Here is a 19,767-nt window from a genome sequence, read left to right on the forward strand (position 1 = left end):
ATTTCTATGGGAAAAAAATTTTTTTAAGCTTTATTTTATTTATTTGAAAGGCAGAGTGACAGAGAAAGAGTTCTTCCATTGCTGGTTCACTCCTCACAAGGCTGCAATGGCTAGGGTTGGGTTAGGCGAAAGCCAGGATCCAGAAACTACATTTGAATCTCTCAAGTGAGTGGCAGGGGCTCCAAGTAGTTGGACCATCTTCCATTGCTATCCCAGGCTAGCAGGAGCTGGATTGCAAGCAGAGCTGCTAGAACTTGAACCACTGCTCTGATACAGCATGCCGGTTTTGTAGCTGGTGGCTTAAACTACTGTGCCACAAAGCTGGCTTCTCTGTGAAATTACCAGCAGGACACTTGGTCACTATCCATCTGTATGGCTGGCCATGAAGTACACAGAATTCAATTAAAAAAAAGTCACAGCCTGTTACAGAACCCTTTGTGACTGAAAACTCCTATCATATGTAGTAAAAGTGGTGAAGCTGTGGTCTTCATGGTCCTTCCTTTAATTGATTGAATAAAATTAGTGTATATGTGCCATGAAGTCTCAGATGAAGATAAATATTTGTCAAAAAATAGGTTAATATGTATTTAAACCTTTAGATGTGGAAGTGTTTTTTAACATGAAACCAAAGGTAGAAAGCCAATAAAGAAAAATGATAGAAGTCAAATTGATTAAAAATATTATAAGCAGAATTTAATGCCAATGTTTGTAAAATTTTCTTTGAATGTCTGTCTTTGTGTTTCTTTACCTGATTACCTGTTGGTCTTCTTGGTTTTTTTCTTTTATTTTTAGATTTATTTGTGTAAGAGACAAAGTATTGGGGAGAGAGAGCTTACATTCAATGATTTACTCCCTAAATGCCCACAACAGCTAAGGCTGGGTTAGGCTGAAGCCAGGAACCAGGAATTCCATCCTGTTCTCCCATGTGGGAGGCAGGAACTCATGTACTTGACCTGTTCTCCTTTGTTTTTCCAGGGGTGTTAGTAAAAAACAGGATCAGAAATGAAGCAGGGGTCGATGCTGTGGCATAGCGGGTAAAGATGCCTCCTGCAGCGCTGGCATCCCATGTGGGCGCCAGTTCAAGTTCTGGCTGCTCCACTTCCAGTCTAGCTCTCTGCTATGGCCTGGGAAAGAAGTAGAGGATGGCCCAAGTGCTTGTGCCCCTGCCCCTGCGTGGGAGACCCGGAAGAAGCTCCAGGCTCCTGGCTTCAGATCAGCACAGCTCCAGCTATTGTGGCCATTTGAGGAGTGAATCAGCACCTGGAAGACCCCTCTTTCTCTCTGTCTGCCTCTGCAACTCTGCCTTTCAAATAAATAAATAAATCTTAAAAAAGTGAAGCAACTAGAACTCAAACTGGCCCTCCCACATAGGATGCTGGCATCACAAGCAGCAACTTAACCCACTGTGCCAGTGTATCACCCTTCCGTCTGGCTTTCTTTTCTTCAACTTGCCTTTCTTGTATTTCTGGTATACCAGTAACTTACTTTCATAGCTGCTGTGGCATTTTATAGAGCATCTTTCTGTCAGTTGGCTGTCTTCTTTGTTTTTTAAAGATTTATTTAGTTGAAAGAGTTACAGAGAAAAAGAAGGAAAGACAGAGAGGGATCTTCCATCCACTGATTTACTCCCCAAATGGCTGTCATGGCCAGTGCTGGGGCTAGGTATGAGGCCAGAGGCCACAAGTCAGGAGCTTCATCCATGTCTCCCACATCGGTGGCAGAGATCCAAACACCTGGACTGCCTTCTGCTGCTTTTCCTAGGCCACTAGCAGGGAACTGGATTGAAAGTGGAGCAGGGGCCGGCACTGTGGCTCACTTGGTTGATCCTCCGCCTGCGGCGCCGGCATCCCATATGGGTGCTGGGTTCTAGTCCCAGTTGCTCCTCTTCCAGTCCAGCTCTCTGCTGTGGCCCGGGAGTGCAGTGGAGGATGGCCCAAGTGCTTGGGCTCCTGCACCTGCATGGGAGACCAGGAAGAAGCACCTGGCTCCTGGCTTCGGATCAGCGCATCACCGGCTGTAGTGGCCATTTGGGGGATGAACCAATGGAAAAAGGAAGACCTCTCTCTCTGTCTCTGTCTGTCTCACTGTCTAACTTTGTCAAATAAATTAAAAAAAAAAAAAAGTGGAGCAGCTGGGACATGAACTGGCACCATGTGGGATGTCAGCATCACAGATGGTGGCTTTACCTGCTATATTGCCACAATGACAGCCCCAGTTAGCTGTGTTTTTAAGAGTCTTACAGGGCTTATATTACACTTTTTTGGTAGGTACCTAAGAGTTTTTTATTTGCTGTGAGAGATGCTTTGTTAAAGAAAAATTCAGACTTTCTGGGGAGTTTTTACTGCATTGGTGTGAAGTATTGCTTCTGAAGTACAGATGTTTTCTTTTGGTTATAATTAGTCTCTTGGTAAGTCTGTAAGTAATGTTCTAATTTTTTTTCAATATGAGGGCACTTCAGATGGTTTATATCTTGCTAACACATTTTCTTGTATTTAGTGTCAGAAGTTTGGAGAATATCACAAAGATGATCCAAGTTCCTTCAGATTCTCAGAAACATTTTCCCTTTATCCACAGGTAAGTAGGTACAAGATGAATGTTCTTTTCCTGTGTTGCCAGTAGCATTGGATCTTACCTTTCCTGTTATTTGTCTTTTATAGGACCTGTTTTGTTAGGGGAGTTTTGGGGATAGCTAAAAATTTAATATTGTGCTGTTTGTAATCAGTGAATGTATACAGTGTTTTTTTTTTAAAGATTTATTATTTATTTGTTTATTATTTGAAAGAGTGCCGGAGAGAGAGATAGAAAGAGAGGTCTTCCTTCAGCTGGCTCACTTCCCAAATGGCCCCAATGGTCAGAGCTGGATTAGGCTGAAGCCAGAGCCTTGAACTCCATCAGGGTCTCCCACATAGGTGACAGGGTCATAAATATTTGGACCATCATCTGCTGCTTTCCCAGGATTATTAGCAAGGAGCTGGTTTGGAAGTGGTGTAGCCGGGAGTTGAACCGGCATTCTGATAGGGATGCTGGCATTGCAAGTGGTGGCTATGCCCACTGTACCCCAATGCCAGCCCTAGTATATGGTATTTTTATATTGACTTTGCAAATAGTCATTTATTTGGTGCAATTAGATATTTACAGTGGAACCCTACAATTAAGTATAAGGGTAACTGGGTTTCTATTTGATAAAAATGGATCTAATTATAGTGGTACCAAAAGACTTTATCTGAAGTAATTTTACCAGTTAGCTAATCTTCCCAGCATTATATCATCACCTGAGAGCAACTTAATTGGGCTATACCAGGTAAGTAATAAGAAACTAATTTGAATCACCTTATAGAACCTTTTTTACTTGGAGCCATGGAACCTATCCTTCCATGTATCTTTCAATTTAATAGACAGTTTTAAAATCTAGGTTTGCGTAATAAGAAAGTAACAGAGGTAGCATTTATTCAGTTGCGTTCAACAAAGTACCTTGTGCAGAGAACTTTGGTAGGATAAAGATGATGGTATGGATCCCACTTAGAAGGAACTTTCTGGCTCCAGGATGAGATCTGAAATACAATGAACACAGAAGACAAACTGAAAAATGCTATGGAACATAAATAGAATTTAAAGGAAATTAAAGGAATCCTTTCAAATAGATGATTTGATACATATCTTTATTAAGGAGTTTAGCCTGGAAGGATAATTAATATTGAAATATGGAAATTCAGCCTTTTATCCATGGAAACTTTGTCTAAACCTTCAGCTGTCTTTTTTTCTTGGGTTTTCAAATCTTTATAATCTTCTGAAAGGTGGCATAGACAAAAGGGAAGTCTTCATCAGAAAATATTTACCTAAAACTTAACAGACATCTCTGTGGTTAAACGGGAATGAATGAAGTAGTAAGAGCTGAGTGCCTCTTGGTGGGTCTGGACTGATAAAAGCTATGAAAGAGGAATTTCAGGGTGAGTTCCAGCCATGAGCCACAGCAGGCACTTGGACCTGATGGCTGAAGCTTTAAGAGAAGTGACTAAGTTCAGTGGGAGTGCTTGGGGCTGATCCCGTGGATTGTATTAAAGGCCCAGTGTAGCTGTTCTTTATTCAGTCTTTCATCTCCTCTGCCTGTTTTTTATTTTTTTAATTTACTAATTTTTTTGAAAGGCAGAGTTAGAAGAGAGAGCATGAGCGTGTGTATGAGTGCTTTCGTCTGCTAGTTCACTCCCCAAATGGCCACAACAGCTGGGGCTGGGTGAGGCCAAAATTGGGAGGCAGGAGCTTCTTCTGAATCTCCTACATGGGTGGCAGGGCCAAATATGCTTGGGTCATCTCCCACTTATTTTCCTAGACACATTAGCAGGGAGCTGGATCAGAAGTGGAGCAGCCCAAACTCTTAACTGGTGCCCATATGATATGCCGGCATTACAGGCCACGGCTTAAACTGCTGTGCCACAATATCAGCTCCTAGAATTATATTTTTAAGCAGCTAGTAAATATGATTAGATTCCTTTCTGAGGAATACAGTTTAGTATGTTCTTAAAACTTGTTTTATTTTGTTAGTAGTTATAATCAGATTCTTTTGTTAATAGTGTACTATCACAATATTAAAATCAGTAAAAGCTCTCTTGCTTGTCTTATCTTGCAGTTTATGTTTCATTTAAGAAGATCTCCTTTCTTACAAATTTTTAACAATAGTCCTGATGAGAGTTCCTATTATCGTCACCATTTTATGCGTCAAGATCTGACCCAGTCTCTAATCATGATTCAGCCCATTCTGTATGCATATTCTTTTAGTGGGCCACCGGAGGTAAGAGTGCAGGAAAAAATGAAATTGATCTTGTTATTGTGATTTATGGCGTTAAAAAGGTAAAAGCAACTCATTTTTTAAAAATATAGTTATTACATTTAAGAATTTAGTTAAAAGAATACTTATCTCAAGCTATTCATGTTTCACTTTAAATTATTTATGCTATGTATCTTGCTAAGCTGATTATACATTATTTTAGAAGTTATGTTTTTTCCTTTTAAAAATTATTTTAAATGAGGTGGAAGAGCTCTTTAGACCATTTTGTCTAGGTATTTGGTTGATCAGTCCTCTAGAGCTTATGATTATTTTTTATGTATTTAACAATGTCCAGATATGATTATGAGTCTATAGTCTGTCACTTATTCCAGAATTTAGTGTCTGACAGGACCTTCTGTCTATATAGTTTTCTGTATTATAAAATGTCATTTTCTTTTGGTCTTTTAAAAAAGTAAGATACAGTTGTTTTTAAAGATATATAGATAGAGGAGTGTTAAAGTCATCCATTTAAAAAAATTTTTAAAAAGTCATCCATTTAACATTTCTGGCAGACTATCCCAGTTACTTTGGTTTTTAAATTTTTATTTTTTGAGAGACAGAGACAGATAAGACAGAGCATCCACAGGCTTCATACTCCCCAACTGCTCGTAACATCACTGGGTGGGGAGCTGAAACAGAACTGAGAACTCGGTCTAGGTCTCCACGTAGGTGGCAAGGACCTAATTACTTGAGCCATCTCCTGTTGCCTCCCTGGCTGAGCTTTATCAGGAAGCTGGAGTCTGGAGTGGGGCTGGAATCTGAATCCACGCACTCCAGTAGGGGTGTAGGCCTCTTACCGTGAGACCAAATTAATACACGAGCAGTTTTTCCACTTGTAGTTAAAGTGATCTGTTTACCACTCCCATGTATGAAATGACTACATTTGGAAGTAATACTTTAGAAAGGATAAGTATAAAGGAAAAAAATTTGATCATGATCCCTCATGATACTTATTCACTGTTTACTTGTAAACTATTGAGTAAAGTGTTCTATTTTGTTATTACAGGCTTGGATTTTTTGTTGTTCTTAATTTTTGAAATAGTTTCTATTTTTTAAGAAAACATTTTAAAATATAATGTTGGTCTACCTATATATTTTTATCTTGTAGTTCTTTGATCAGTTTTAGAGTTAACGTCTTATTTTAGAGTAATACATGTAAATTGTAGACATCTGAAAAATGTATGATGTTTTGAAGAAAATTTGAGTCCCATCATTCCTAATAGCCTGTTCCTGTCAAATTCCAAATTTGTTTTACTCATGAATATCACTAGTTTCATTTTCCTAAGGCTGTATGTTTGGAGTTATCTTCTTTCTCTCCTAGGTCATAATTTCTGTCCATCTGTGTCATTCTCATTGACATAGAAACTTTAAAGATTTATTTTATTTATTTGAAAGGAATAATTACAGAGAGAGGGAGAGACAGAGAAATCTTCCATCTGCTGGTTCACTCCCCAAATGGCCACAATGGCCAGGGCTGGGCCAGGCTGAAGCCAGGAGCCAAGAGCTCCATCCAGGTCTCCCTCATGAGAGGGGCCCAAGGACTTGGGCCATCTTCCACTACTTTCCCAAACACATTAGCAGGGAGCTGGATTAGAAGTAGAACATCTGGAACTTGAACCAGTGCCCATGGGGGTTTCCAACATTGCAAGTCATGGCTTAACCTGCTATGCCACAATGCCAGCCCTTTACATAGCTGCTTTAGTAGCACTCATACAAATATTAAAAAAGAAAACTTGAGAAACCCTACCTTGACTCCACGTTTTCTCTAATTACTATTCTATATCTTTGCTCCTGGTCACAGTTAAAAAGTTTATTGCCTATCTTGTTTATTGTTTATCTTTTCTTACTTTACATTCTTTTCTCAACCTGTAATAGTCAGACTTTTGTCCCTAACATATACTGAAATGGCTCTGTGGAGACCAGAAATATCTCACAGCTTCCTCAACATGCTCTCAACAGCATTTATTAGTGAATCATTGCTGAGGCTTCTGTGACACGTATAACCCCTACTGGTTTTCCTCTTACTCACTGACTATCCCTTCTCAGTTTCCTGATTCTGACTTCTCTCTTTTAGACCTTGTTGGCATGCTTCAGGGCTTGATCTTTTGGCCTTCCCTGTTTTTCCTCTCTCTACGTAATGCTGCAAATCCCAAATCTTTTTGCATGTGATACCCGAGTTGATTTCATCAGCTCAAACCACTGCATTTCATTTCACATATTCCTGTGTGCTCCATATTTTCTCTAGCCTAAGTGTTTTCTGTTTTACTTAGTTCTGCACTATCGGGCTTAGGAGTCATCCTTGATTTTTTCTTTTCTTTCTTTTTTTTTTTTTGCTTTTTTAAAAATTGAATTTTTTAAAAAAGTTATACAAGTCTCATGTATTTCATATATACAGATTTAGGAACATAGTGACACTTCCCACCCTACCCTTCCTCCCACCCACATTCCAACCTTTATTCCTCCTCCCTCTCCCATTCCCACTCTTAATTTTTACAAAGATCTACTTTCAGTTTACTTAATGATTGTAAAGTTAACCCTTACAGTAAGTAAAAGCGTTCGACAAATAGTATGAAGAAAAAAGATACTGTTCATTAACGGAAGAGACAGGGCTGTAAACAATCATTGAATCTCAAAATGTGCATTTTACTCCAATACATTACATTTTAGGTACTCTATTAATTAATTACCTTGGATCAGGGGAAACATGGTATCTGTCCTTCTGGGACTACCTTATTTCACTAAGTATAATGATTTCCACTTGTGTCCATTTCATTGCAAAAGACAGGATTTCATTTTTTTTACAGCTGAGTAGTACTCCATAGTCTCTCTCTCTCTATATATATACTCACACACACACACACACACACACACACACACACACACACACCATAATTTCTTTATCCAATCAACAGCTGATGGACATCTGGGTTTTTAGTTGTTTATAATTGTTTGTTGCCTCTGCTTAAGGAAATTACTTAGCAAACTAAATTAAAATATGCTGAGCCACTCTGCCTGTCAAAAAAAAATGCTAAAAAAAAAATGCTGAGAAAATTCCTAAGAACAGGAGCTTTTAAGTAATAAATTATAAATTAAAAATTTGGAAAGTATCCTGGAAAAATCTATTATGTATCTTTAAACAAATAATTTATTTTTCATTTTTTTCTGATATTGTTTTCATGTTAGCCGGTTCTTCTTGATAGCAGCAGCATTCTTGCAGATCGTATTCTTCTCATGGACACATTCTTCCAGATTTTGATTTATCATGGTGAGGTAAGGTTTACAGCTATGCATAATTTTGTATGTTTTTTACCATAAAGAAATATTAGGTGTTTGAGCAGATAGATATATTTACCCAAATTGGGCTTTTGGCTATGTAAACATGTATAGAAACATCACATGGTACCTCTTAAATATGTACAGTTTGTGTGTTAGCTAAAAATAAAAGGAAACAAATAATAAAGCTATGCATGTATAAAGTCTTTTTATTTAGGGAAACTTTTCCCCTTCCATTAGATGGCTAATGTTTCATGTATAATAAGCTCTGAATTCCATTTGTGTAAAATATGTGTAAAATGTAATTCTTACTGCTGCAGATGTTTGGGCTTCAGTTGCAGTTGATCCACCAGTGATAATTTTGTTCTGTCCACATACAGTTGGACAAATGGATTTGCATAAAGCATAGTGTTGTGAAAGTAAGAACATTGACAAATACAATGACATGACATTTCAGCTTAAGCCTAAAGACATTAGGAGAGGGAAAATCAGCTTTTGTCAGTGGCAGGCTTTTGTTTTCATTATTTCCTGTAATCATTATAAGCAGTCATGTTTTGAAAGTGTTCCGCATCATCTTGAAAACTCATGAAAGGCTAAAGCAACTACCATTCACAGCTTCACTTCATTGGAATGGTTAGTGATGGAAAAGAGCGGCGCATCTGAGCAGCTGTTAGACTTGAATCGAGGTAGTTAGCAGAACTCTACTTGCTCCTGCACTGATTCTTTCAGCCAGTATTTCAATGCTTTGCTTTGTGTAGAAAGGAACTATACTCAGGGTGCTTTGGAAGATACAGAGACTCTCTCTTCACACACCTGTACTCAAGCTTACGAATCTAGTATTTTAGTAAATTATACGGATTTATCTTTCCATTTTCGTTAATTGTGAATAATCTGAGATTTTTGCTCTAACAGTAAAAGAATTGCTCAGAATCTCCTTTTAAATAATATTTTCCAGTACTTTTAAGACATTGATTATAACTATTTTTAGTTGATGCCAGTTTCTAATATTTCAGTTCAAGAATAATGCCTGTAGTGCTAACATGCTTGATTTTTTTGCTTTTTAATGGCAATTTAATCTTCAAATAACTTAATGTGCTTAACAGTTCAGAAGTACAGATGATTGTATCTCTACTTTTCTAAAAAAAGATTTTTTTCCTAAGATTTATTTATTTATTTATTTGAAAGGGAGAGTTACAGGGAGGCAGACAGAGAGAGAGATCTTCCATCCACTGGTTCACTCCCCAAATGGCTGCAATGGCAGGAGCTAGGCTGATCTGAAGCCAGGAGCCAGGAGCTTCTTCTGGTTCTCCCATGCAGGGGCAGGGGCCCGAGGACTTGGGCCATTTTCCACAGCTTTCCTAGGCCATAGCAGAGAGCTGGATCAGAAGTGGAGCAGTCGGGACTAAAATCGGTACCCATATGGAATGCTGCCACTGCAGGCAATGGCTTTACCTGCTACGCCACAGCGTCAGCCTCGGGTTTATTTATTTCAATGACGGAGTGATGGAGAGAGAGAAATCTTCCATTTGCTGGTTTACTCCTTAAATGGCTCTAATGGCTTGGGCTGGGCCAGGCCAAAGCCAGGAGCTATGAACGCCATCCTCGAGTAATATTTGCTGAAAATTGTTTCCGTTAGAAAAAATGTTAAGATTTTTGGATAGGCTAGAAATTTAAAACTGATTTCTTTAATTGTTTTAAAATTAGACAATAGCACAATGGCGGAAGTCAGGATACCAGGACATGCCGGAATATGAAAATTTCCGCCACCTTCTGCAAGCCCCAGTAGATGACGCACAGGAGATTCTTCATTCTAGATTTCCAATGCCGAGATACATTGACACTGAGCATGGGGGCAGCCAGGTGAGTAGTGTTGATTTGTTTGTGTGTTTCTTTGTGGATAGTTTTAACAATGAATTATTCCTTACTTTAATTTGAATATCTGGCTTTGCAAGGCCAATGGAAAAGGAAGGAGAAGGGAGAAGGTGTATCCTGATTTGTTTTTGTGTTAGCTTTGAGAGCAAGGCAATCAGAGCTGTCCCAGCACCGGCTTGTGCCCAGGGAAGACAGGAAGCCCCTGCTAGTGTGGGATTCACAGGAACACCAGAAGGAAAGACTTTACACACAGATGGAGCCACCTGTCAGGGGTCCCGGGCAGACGGCCCTGAGCCAGCAAAGGGGGACAGCACAGACTGACTAGTTGCCTGAAGCTGGCAGTTCTCTCCATCTTCTGCCCCCAGCCCAGCTCTCAGTCTCAGAGCTAGGATGGCATTGTGGTAGTATGTCAGCTTTAGTTGATTAAAGAGATGTGAATAACTTGGGAAATAATGTAATGTTCTTTTTTAAAAAATGTTTGTTTAGTGATAAAAATCTATGAAGTCTGAAGCAAGGTTTTTCATGTTTTCTCATTCTGTCACTTCAGCTTTTAAAAATAAATAGTCATGTGAAAGGAAAGCATTGTGATATTGCAATTGTGAGGACTGAAAACAATACATGTGCAAACATACACCCGTCTTGAGCCTTTCAGAAGAATAGGTTAACTCTCTCTAAAATATATATATATTTTTTAAATTTAAAGATTGATTTATTTATTTGAAAGGCAGAGTTACAGAGAAAGAGAGAGAGAGAGAGAAGTCTTCCATCTGCTAGTTAACTCCCCAGATGGCCGCAGCAGCTGGAGCTGGGCCCATCCAAAGCCAAGAGCCTCTTGTGGGTCTCCCATGCAGTGCAGGGGCCCAAGGACTTGTGCCATCTTCCTGCTGCTTTCCCAGGCGCATCAGCAGGGAGCTGGATCAGAAGTGGAGCAGCTGGGACTCGAACTGGCACCCATATGGGATGCCAGTGCCACAGGCAGCAGCTCTACCCTCTACGCCACAGCACTGGCCCCAACATACACTCCTTTTTTTTTTTTTTTAAGATTTATTTATTTATTTGAAAGAGTTACAGAGAGATAGAGGGAGCAGCAGAGAGAGAGAGAGAGAGAGAGGTCCTCCATTCGCTGGTTCACTCCCCAATTGGCCGTAATGGCCAGGGCAGCACCGATCTGAAGCCAGGAGCCAGGAGTTTCTTCCAGGTCTCCCACATGGGTTCAAGGGCCCAGGAACTTGGGCCATCTTCCACTGCTTTCCCAGGCCATAGCAGAGAGCTGGATTGGAGTAGCCAGGACTCAAACTGGTGCCCATATGGGATGCTGGCACTGCAGGCGGTAGCTTTACCCGCTACACCACAGTGCCGGCTCCCAACATACACTCTTAAATACCTCTTATTTGTCCCCGGTAATTCTTATTAGTTTTTTTTTTGTTTGTTTTTTTTTGTTTTTTTTTTTTTTTTTTTTTTGACAGGCAGAGTTAGACAGTGAGAGAGAGAGGCAGAGAAAGAGTTATAGACAGTGAAAGAGAGAGAGACAGAGAGAAAGGTCTTTCTTCCGTTGGTTCACTCCCCTGATGGCCGCTACTCTGCGCTGATCTGGAGCCAGGAACCAGGTGCTTCCTCCTGGTCTCCCATGCAGGTGCAGGGCCCAAGTACTTGGGCCATCCTCCACTGCACTCCTGGGCCACAGCAGAGAGCTGGACTGGAAGAGGAGCAACCGGGACTAGTACCCAGTGCCCCAACCGGGACTAGAACCTGCAGGCGGAGGATTAGCCATCTTACTAGTTTTAGTAATAAAATAGTTAAAAGTTGTTACAAGTTTGTTTCACTTGCTCCTTGAAGGCAGGGACCATGCTTATTGCTATATCCCTAGTGCTTAGTGCAGTATTACAAAATAGATAGCAAGTACTAGTCACTGTTATTTAGAAATGATTACAGTTATTATTAGGGTTTTACTGTACTTACTGTACTTCTCATAACGTATTATACTGTTCTCATGAATTGAGAATTTTCATAGTGCATGCCTTTTCTCATTTGATTCTTATAAGAATTCTGTAACTTCATTTTACAGGTAATAAAACAAATTTAGGTTATATGTGGCCAAGGAGACACAGTAAATGGAGAAATTGGGTTTTGAATTCTGGTGTTCTGACTGCAGAGCCAGTATTTTTCACTGCTGGGTTAATTTGATTAGAGTATAGAGAAAGGTTTGTGTAATCACCAGTCTTCTTCCAATATGATTTGAAAATTTATGACTAATTTTCTCATTGATGTCTCTCAATGTATATTCCGGGTCTCCCATGTAGGTGCAGGGGTCCAAGGATTTGAGCCATCTCCTTTTTTTTATTTTTAGATTTGTTTATTTTACTTGAAATTCAGAGTTACACAGAGAGAGAAGGAGAGGCAGAGAAGGCGGGGGGGGGGGTGTCTTCCATCCCATGGTTGACTCCCTGGTTGGCCGCAATGGTTGGAGCTGCACTGATTGAAAGCTGAGAGCTAGGAGCTTCTTCCGGGTCTCCCACATGGGTGCAGGGGCCCAGGGACTTGGGCCATCTTCCACTGCTTTCCCAGACCACAGTAGAGAGCTAGATCGAAGTGGAGCAGCTGGGCCTTGAACTGGGCCCATTTGGGACACTGGCACTGTGGTAGGTGGCTTTACCCACTATGCCACAGCATCAGCCCCACATTTACTATTTATAATAGTAGTCTATACAATTTAAAATTTACTTAATATTTTTAAAAGTTGCACTTTAAAAAAATATACTAATACCTGTTAAATAAAATTGATTATACATGTTATAATGTATTTATTGAGCTACTGTTAACTAAATATATTTCTAATAGATAATATTATTTCTTCTTTGCTTTTAAGGCCCGTTTTCTGCTTTCAAAAGTCAACCCTTCACAGACCCATAATAATATGTATGCCTGGGGACAGGTAAGTATAAATAGCAGGTCTTAAAAGTTATTTCTCTGTGTATTTGCAGTTCGTCATTTTAGTGAGAGGTATATTTTTCCTCCTATGTATTTAGTAATAAATTTTTCCATTATTGGAAAAGTAATGGAAAAAAATGAGTAGAAAACAGTATTTGACAACATAGGGGAAGAAAAATAATCCTATTGAATGGACAGAATCTTCATATTCCAAGTGTGGCACCACACCCTAGAAACCAAAAGCAATAAAGTATATAATACACAGCACTTGGGCTGTCTTCTGCTTTCCCTGGCCAGAGCAGAGAGCTGGATCTGCAGTGAAGCAGCTGGGACTCGAACTGGCACCATATGGGATGCTGACACTGCAGGCGGCAGCTTTGCCCACTACACTACAATACCAGCCTATTATTAAAGATTTTTAAAAAGGCAAGAAATGAGAAGGGTGAAGCCAAATTTTGAAGTGGAGAGTAAATACCTGTTGGATATTTACCTTTCTTTCAGTAATACATTATTTGCTAAGAGTGAGCAAGGTGAGGTTAAGGACTGGAAAATGAAACGATTAAGGAATATAAGAAATCAATAGAAGATGATTAAGAGGTTTTTATATCAGTATGAGGGCTCATTTTATTTACTAACAATTTTTATAGCATACTTCCAAAAAGTTTCTCAACCATGCTTTATGGTTCAGGCACTGGATCCAAGATGGAAGACTTGGGGATAATTTAGTACTGGGGATGAGAAAGATGAGCATGTTAGAAAGGGAGTAGAATAATTGGGGGCAATGTTGATTGACCAACTATGAGATCCAGGTTGGGTTGAAGATAAATGAAGCAATAACTGGGATTAAGACCTCTTTCTTTGAATATGATTGCATGATTGAATTTGTGCAATGTCCTTGCCTTGTCTTCCTTTTTTATTCTAAACATTTTTTGAGGCACTTATTTCTCCTTTTAGATTATACATTACTAAGAGAAATACCTGTATGATTTTCATTTTTGGTTTCCCACAATACCTTAAACATAGTAAATATTGAGTATAACAGAACAGGACTTGAGAGTGGAGAATAGAGTGTGGAAGAGTGTAGAGTTGGTTAGGAGTTAAGAGATAAGTTGAATGCAAGATCTGAAAGTCCTGAAAGATGAGAGTCTTTATAGCAAGAAAAGGAGCTTAATCATAGAAGTTTGGAAAAGGGTACAGATAAAAGAGAAAAAGCTATGTTCCTATAATACATACACATACACACTCTCAATATAATCCTCTACCCTATTCCACTTGCTGGGGGCAGAAAAAGTCAAGTACAATGCTATCATGTGGAAGATTGGTATACCAAATGTATCATGAACCAGCCTTTTCATTATACTTAGTCTTGGCAATTGAGTATTGGTTTTAGTTCCAAATGCTGCAACTTAAGGGGAACTTATGTATAGTTATGCAAAGAATGAAATCACAATAGGATAGAGAAGTAGCATCAGTCCATGCAGTTTAAGGAAGTAATAGTTGATCAACATGGAAAGGGAAAGTTAAATTAGACTAAAATAGTTATTTGTCAAGGGCCAGACATGGAATGCATGTAGGGTCCAGGTGAGCAACAAATGGGTGAAGCCGTCTGGATTTAAGAAAACCTGGCACTGAGTATCTGGAAGCAGACCCGGGAGTCCGGGGACTGTGGTGAATGAGGGTTTGTGTGGAGAGTTCGCAAATCCTTCTCTAAAGGAGGCAGTTGCTGTTCTCCTGTACCTGATTATTGCCCTTTCCATAATTAAGTTAAAAAAAAAAAAATGAAAACCAACACAACACAGACCAGATAAAACATACTTGTTTGTGTCTAGATTTGCATTTGAGCATGGTTTAGTTTGTAATTATAGTTCATGGAAATAATGACTTGTTTCTCATTTCTCTGGGTTTAAATTACAATGTGGTGATGTAGTTGGTAGACTTACAAAGAACTTATTGAGTTGTTAAACGTGGAAAGGCATCATTCTGGGCTGGTAGTTAAGGATGTAGACTCTGCAAGTTAATTTCTTTGTCTGCAGAGTTTAATAGTAATTTATGCTTGATTTGGACAGTAATACTCAGTAAATTTTAGCTATTAGTTTTCACTGATATCAGTGGATAGAACAGTCTCTTTCTAAAGATATTTAACACAGGAAAGGAAACCTGTGTTACACTTGGAAGTTTAATTATTACTCTCTGAAAGTAGGGGCACAAAAGGTATAAACAAAGGTCTTTATTGACTACAATTTTTAGAAGAAGTTATGTTAGTATTTTTATAGGTAATCATGATAACTAATAGATTAAATCTTTATATTGTTGTTGCTGGTATGCTGATATTTTTATGCACTTTAATTATTTAAAAAACTTGTGTGTGGTAGATGCTATTAACCCTGTTTTCCAGAAGAGGAAATTGAGGCTTCATAAGTAACTTACCTAAGATCACATAGCTAAACTGGAGGATCCAGATATAACCCAGCCTGTCTGACTTCAGACTCTGATATTTTAATCTCTAAGATAACTTGATATTTTTAATTTAGTGAGTTAACTTGGTAGCCAACGCATTTCACTAAAAATTAATGGCATTTCATCTTTTCTTTTTTCTGGTCAGAAATCAAGTACCCAGTGAGAGGTATTACCCATGAGTGGCCTGAAGAGGGCACCACTGTCACACTGCTTTGTAGGCAGGGTGCTGGAGAACTTTGTTGCTGTAGTGCTTCATATAACTAAGTGACTAAGCTGGGACCTTTCTGCCTAATCCTGGATATATTTTGAAGAGAAAAAAATATTGGGACGTTAAAAAAAAATCGAGACAAACAGTTGCTAATTTTTGAAACAAATTTGAGCTAGGCACTAGTATTTATAATTTTAAATAAGATTTCTGTAGTGTATAAGCTAGAAACTTCATATCTATTTTGTGTTAAGTAGGGGAAATAGATTGGGATCGGGTGATTTAAGGTGGGAAACATAAGTAAAATAAAAAAAAAATCAGGAGTAGTTAGAGCAAGAGCCACTGAGTTTTTACTGCTTTAGGTCACATTTTTGAGACCTATAGTTCTCTGACTCTGAATGTAGAATAAATAGAAGTGTATCAGTGTTTAAAATAATAGGTTTTCAAAGGAAGTAATAATGAAAATATCCTAAGCATGTGTGTGCCTACTATGTGAGAAGTATTCTGTTTGCCTTATACAGTGTAAGTCATATTTAATCATTGTAATACATATGAGATAGATCCTGTTCTCTTTATTTTACATTTGAGGAAACTAGGACAGACACAGGTTATGTAACTTCTCCAAATCATGGGGGAGGTGTATAGATGTCGGGGAATAAGTGGCAGAGTCAGGAATTTGTACCCGGGCGGTGTGGCCCCAGACTTAATGCTGTTAATCCTAGTGCTGTTGCCTCCCTCCCTTGTCAGGTTCTTCAAGTTCTTGTGAATGAACTGACATGACATAAAATTGATTTTCCTTTATTCAGGGAAATTTATGGCAGAGAGCCTGATCTCTATGGCTGTACTAGACCAGAACCACAAGAACTGTTAACTCTTATCTCATATTCGCCACTATTTTGCTGATCTCTTCTGAAAATCAATTTTCTTGTTTTAGACTTTTATATGAACATTTTTAAAGGATTTATTTTATTTATTTGAAAGAGTAACAGAGAGGGGAGGGGTTTGATCTTCCATCTGCTGATTCCCTCCCCAAATGGCTGCAATGGCCTGGGACTTGGGCCAGGTCAAAGCCAGGAGCCTGAACTCTATCCAGATCTCCCACGTGGGTGGCAGGGGCCCAAGTACTTGGACCGTCATCTGCTGCCTTCCCAGGTGCATAAGCAGGGGGGCTCAATTAGGAACAGAACAACTGGACTTGAACTGGTGCTCTGTATGTGATGCTGGTATTGCTTAACCTGCTGTGCTACATCACTGGCCCCTATATTTATCAATACAGAAGAACTTGAGGGTGAGAAGAAAAATTTAAAATTTAGGCCAGTGCCGCGGCTCAATAGGCTAATCCTCCGCCTGCAGCACCAGCACACCAGGTTCTAGTCCCAGTTGGGGCGCCAGATTCTGTCCCGGTTGTTCCTCTTCCAGTCCAGCTCTCTGCTGTGGCCAGGGAGTGCAGTGGCCCAAGTGCTTGGGCCCTGCACCCGCATAGGAGACCAAGAGAAGCACCAGGCTCCAGGCTTCGGATCAGCGTGGTGCGCTGGCCGTAGTGGCCATTTGGGGAGTGAACCAGTGGAAGGAAGACCAGTTTCTCTCTCTCTCTCTCTCTCTCTCTCTCTCTGTCTCTCTCTCTCACTGTCCACAACTCTACCTGTCAAATAAATTCAAAAAAATTTTAAATTTAATAAAAAATTACCTAGAAATACATATTCTTGCTACAGTACAATTTCATTTTTTAAGAGATTTATGTATTTATTTATTTGAAAGGCAGAGAGAGACAGACAAAAGAGATCTTCCATCTACTGCTTCTCTTCCCAGATGCCTGCAACAATCTGGGCTGGGCCAGGCTGAAGCCGAGGAGCCTGGAACTCCATATGGGTCTCCCATGTGGGTGCAGGGAACCTATTATTTGAGCCATCTTCTCTGCCTTCCCAGGCACATTATAAGAAGCTGAAGTGGAAGTAGAGCAGCAAGGCTTCCCAAGTGACAGCTTAACTTGCCACGGCACAGTGCCTGCCCTAAAATTGCATTCTTAGTGGATTGGGGTCACGAGGGTTGTTCTGTCAACATAATTTTTGTTAAAATGGTTGTTAGGAATTTTCTCTAACTTTTGTTAATTAATTGGAACTCAAAAGAAATAGATTTAAAATTCCTTGAAAGCTTGGGACGTTTGTTTTAGAAATGACATTATGAATTTGCTTCCTCTCAGCTGACGTTTCTGTTAAAATGCTGGAGAGACAGAGGCAGGAGCTCAGGCTATCTGAAAGCTCCAGCTCCAATCACATCTGGGCTTTCTGGTGCTCTCTTGCCATCCAGAACCTTCTCGTCTCACATCATAAACTCACGTGTGATCTGAGTGCTCAGTGAGTAGCAGTGACATTCCTGTTACTCAGGGAATTCGAAGTATTTCGAGCTTCCCTCAAGAACCAGGATGAGGACCAGTTCAGAGTCTTTTTTTACTCAACAAGGGCATAGACATTTTACTTAAAATGATTTCTTTACGTATTTTAGACATTTGTTTATACATTGCTTATCCGGTCCAAGGTTATCACTGTGTTGTAATCATAGCAAATACTTTTTTTTTCCCTCTAGGAATCTGGAGCACCTATTCTCACAGATGACGTTAGTTTACAAGTATTTATGGATCATCTGAAGAAACTTGCTGTGTCCAGTGCCGCATGAAATGCTAAACATGTTCAAGACACTCAAAATGATGAAATAATATCTCAATTAAAATTGTTTTGCTTTTCAGTTTATCTGTGGAAAACAACAGATATCTTGCTAGACTTTTTTTTCTATTAGTATGGTTTCAGACAACATTTGGAAAAATGTTCACATTTGTAGATGAAGCTTATATAATGAGAGCATTAAGAACAAATTTGTTTTGCTTACCACAGTATTATATCTGGTTTTAAAATTTTGAGGTGTTTATAGTTTAATAATGTTTAGGAATAAAAATAGAGTCTGCCTTTTATGACAAATAGAACTTATTTGTGTATTGCAAGACAAATCCAAAGTGGCACTGAATGTCATTGCTGACCATTTCAAAACTTCCTAGTTTAAGCCAGAAAGAAACAATATGAGTAGTAATGATAAATGTGAACATTTTTGCTTATTCATTGGATATTTTCTGTGATTTTCAGCACTTACATATACACTTTTTTGTACTTATCCTGTTAAGGCAGATTTATTTTTATGATGATTTATTTAGGAATTATCTGGCTTTAATGTTAATTTTCAAAAGAATAATTTAGTGTTTTTGATTATTTGCACAAACAATGTAAAGATGAAAAGTTTTTTTGGGTGTAACAATCTCACAACTGACAATAAATATGAAATTTCTACAAAGTAACCAACAAAGGTGATAAAACTTGGTAAGTTTTTTTACAGGAGATGAATAATAAGCTGTTGTGTCAGGGTGCATTTTAGCAGGCCTTTGCATTAAAATGCTTGGTGTACCTACTAAACCAAATTTGGTTTTCATTGCAAGGTTTTGTTGTTTCCCCTTGTCTTACTGAGATAAATTTTACATTATATCCTTCAGTATTTTTAACACTATTTTGGGAGTTTACACATTTTATTTTTGCTTCCTTTCTGAAATATATTAAGTTGTGATTCTTATTGAAACAGTATTATATAATGTTTGTTTAATTATATTATGTGGTTCTATCTGTTCTATCTTGATATATTCATTAGTATCATTCACTTTTACCTTTTAAAGGTTACTTGTAGCAAACATGTTTACATCACTAAAGCCTGAAATGTTTTGACAATGAAATTTACCTATCAAGTACTGCAGATAAAAGGTGGTGCTATGATATATGCTTAGAAAGACAGTTTGGATGATTGTACTTGCATGAACACAATCATATGATAAAACAAAGTTAAAATGGTTTATATGTTATATTCAGTTAGCTTAAATAAATTGCCTTGTTCCATTTTATTTGAATTGAACTATGCTAGGCCTAAATGCCAATAAAATACACTTTTCTCTGTTGTTTTGGTAATTTTGAAATCTAAGAAAGTCTAAGAAGCCTAAGGTAGATTATAGCATTTAAAATCTATTAGTGGGGGGAGGGGGGTCTGTGTTGTGCTACAGTGGGCTAAGCTGTTGCCCATATGGGTGCAGATTCGAGTCCCTGCTGCTTCACTTCCTATCCAGCTCCCTGCTAATTTTCCTGGGAAAGCGGCCGAAGATGGCGAAGTGCTTGGGCTCTTA

The 19,767-nt window shown here is 38.8% G+C and overlaps 1 protein-coding gene across 1 annotated transcript in view; it reads left to right on the top strand.

Moving 5' to 3' along the window:
* SEC23A (SEC23 homolog A, COPII component) overlaps nt 1-19,545 on the top strand; it is a 66,033-nt gene extending 46,488 nt beyond the window's left edge. Inside the window, exons 15-20 of the mRNA XM_008269515.5 lie at nt 2,497-2,574; nt 4,625-4,786; nt 8,006-8,092; nt 9,800-9,955; nt 12,834-12,899; nt 18,141-19,545. Coding sequence (XP_008267737.1) covers nt 2,497-2,574; nt 4,625-4,786; nt 8,006-8,092; nt 9,800-9,955; nt 12,834-12,899; nt 18,141-18,230 — 639 coding nt within the window. The 3' untranslated portion in view covers nt 18,231-19,545. The remainder of the gene's footprint in view (nt 1-2,496; nt 2,575-4,624; nt 4,787-8,005; nt 8,093-9,799; nt 9,956-12,833; nt 12,900-18,140) is intronic.
* The last annotated feature ends 222 nt before the right edge of the window (nt 19,546-19,767 follow it).

Source organism: Oryctolagus cuniculus, chromosome 12 (assembly GCF_051225735.1).
Source record: "Oryctolagus cuniculus isolate XC-2025 breed Fujian yellow rabbit chromosome 12, ASM5122573v1, whole genome shotgun sequence".
NCBI lineage: Eukaryota > Metazoa > Chordata > Mammalia > Lagomorpha > Leporidae > Oryctolagus > Oryctolagus cuniculus.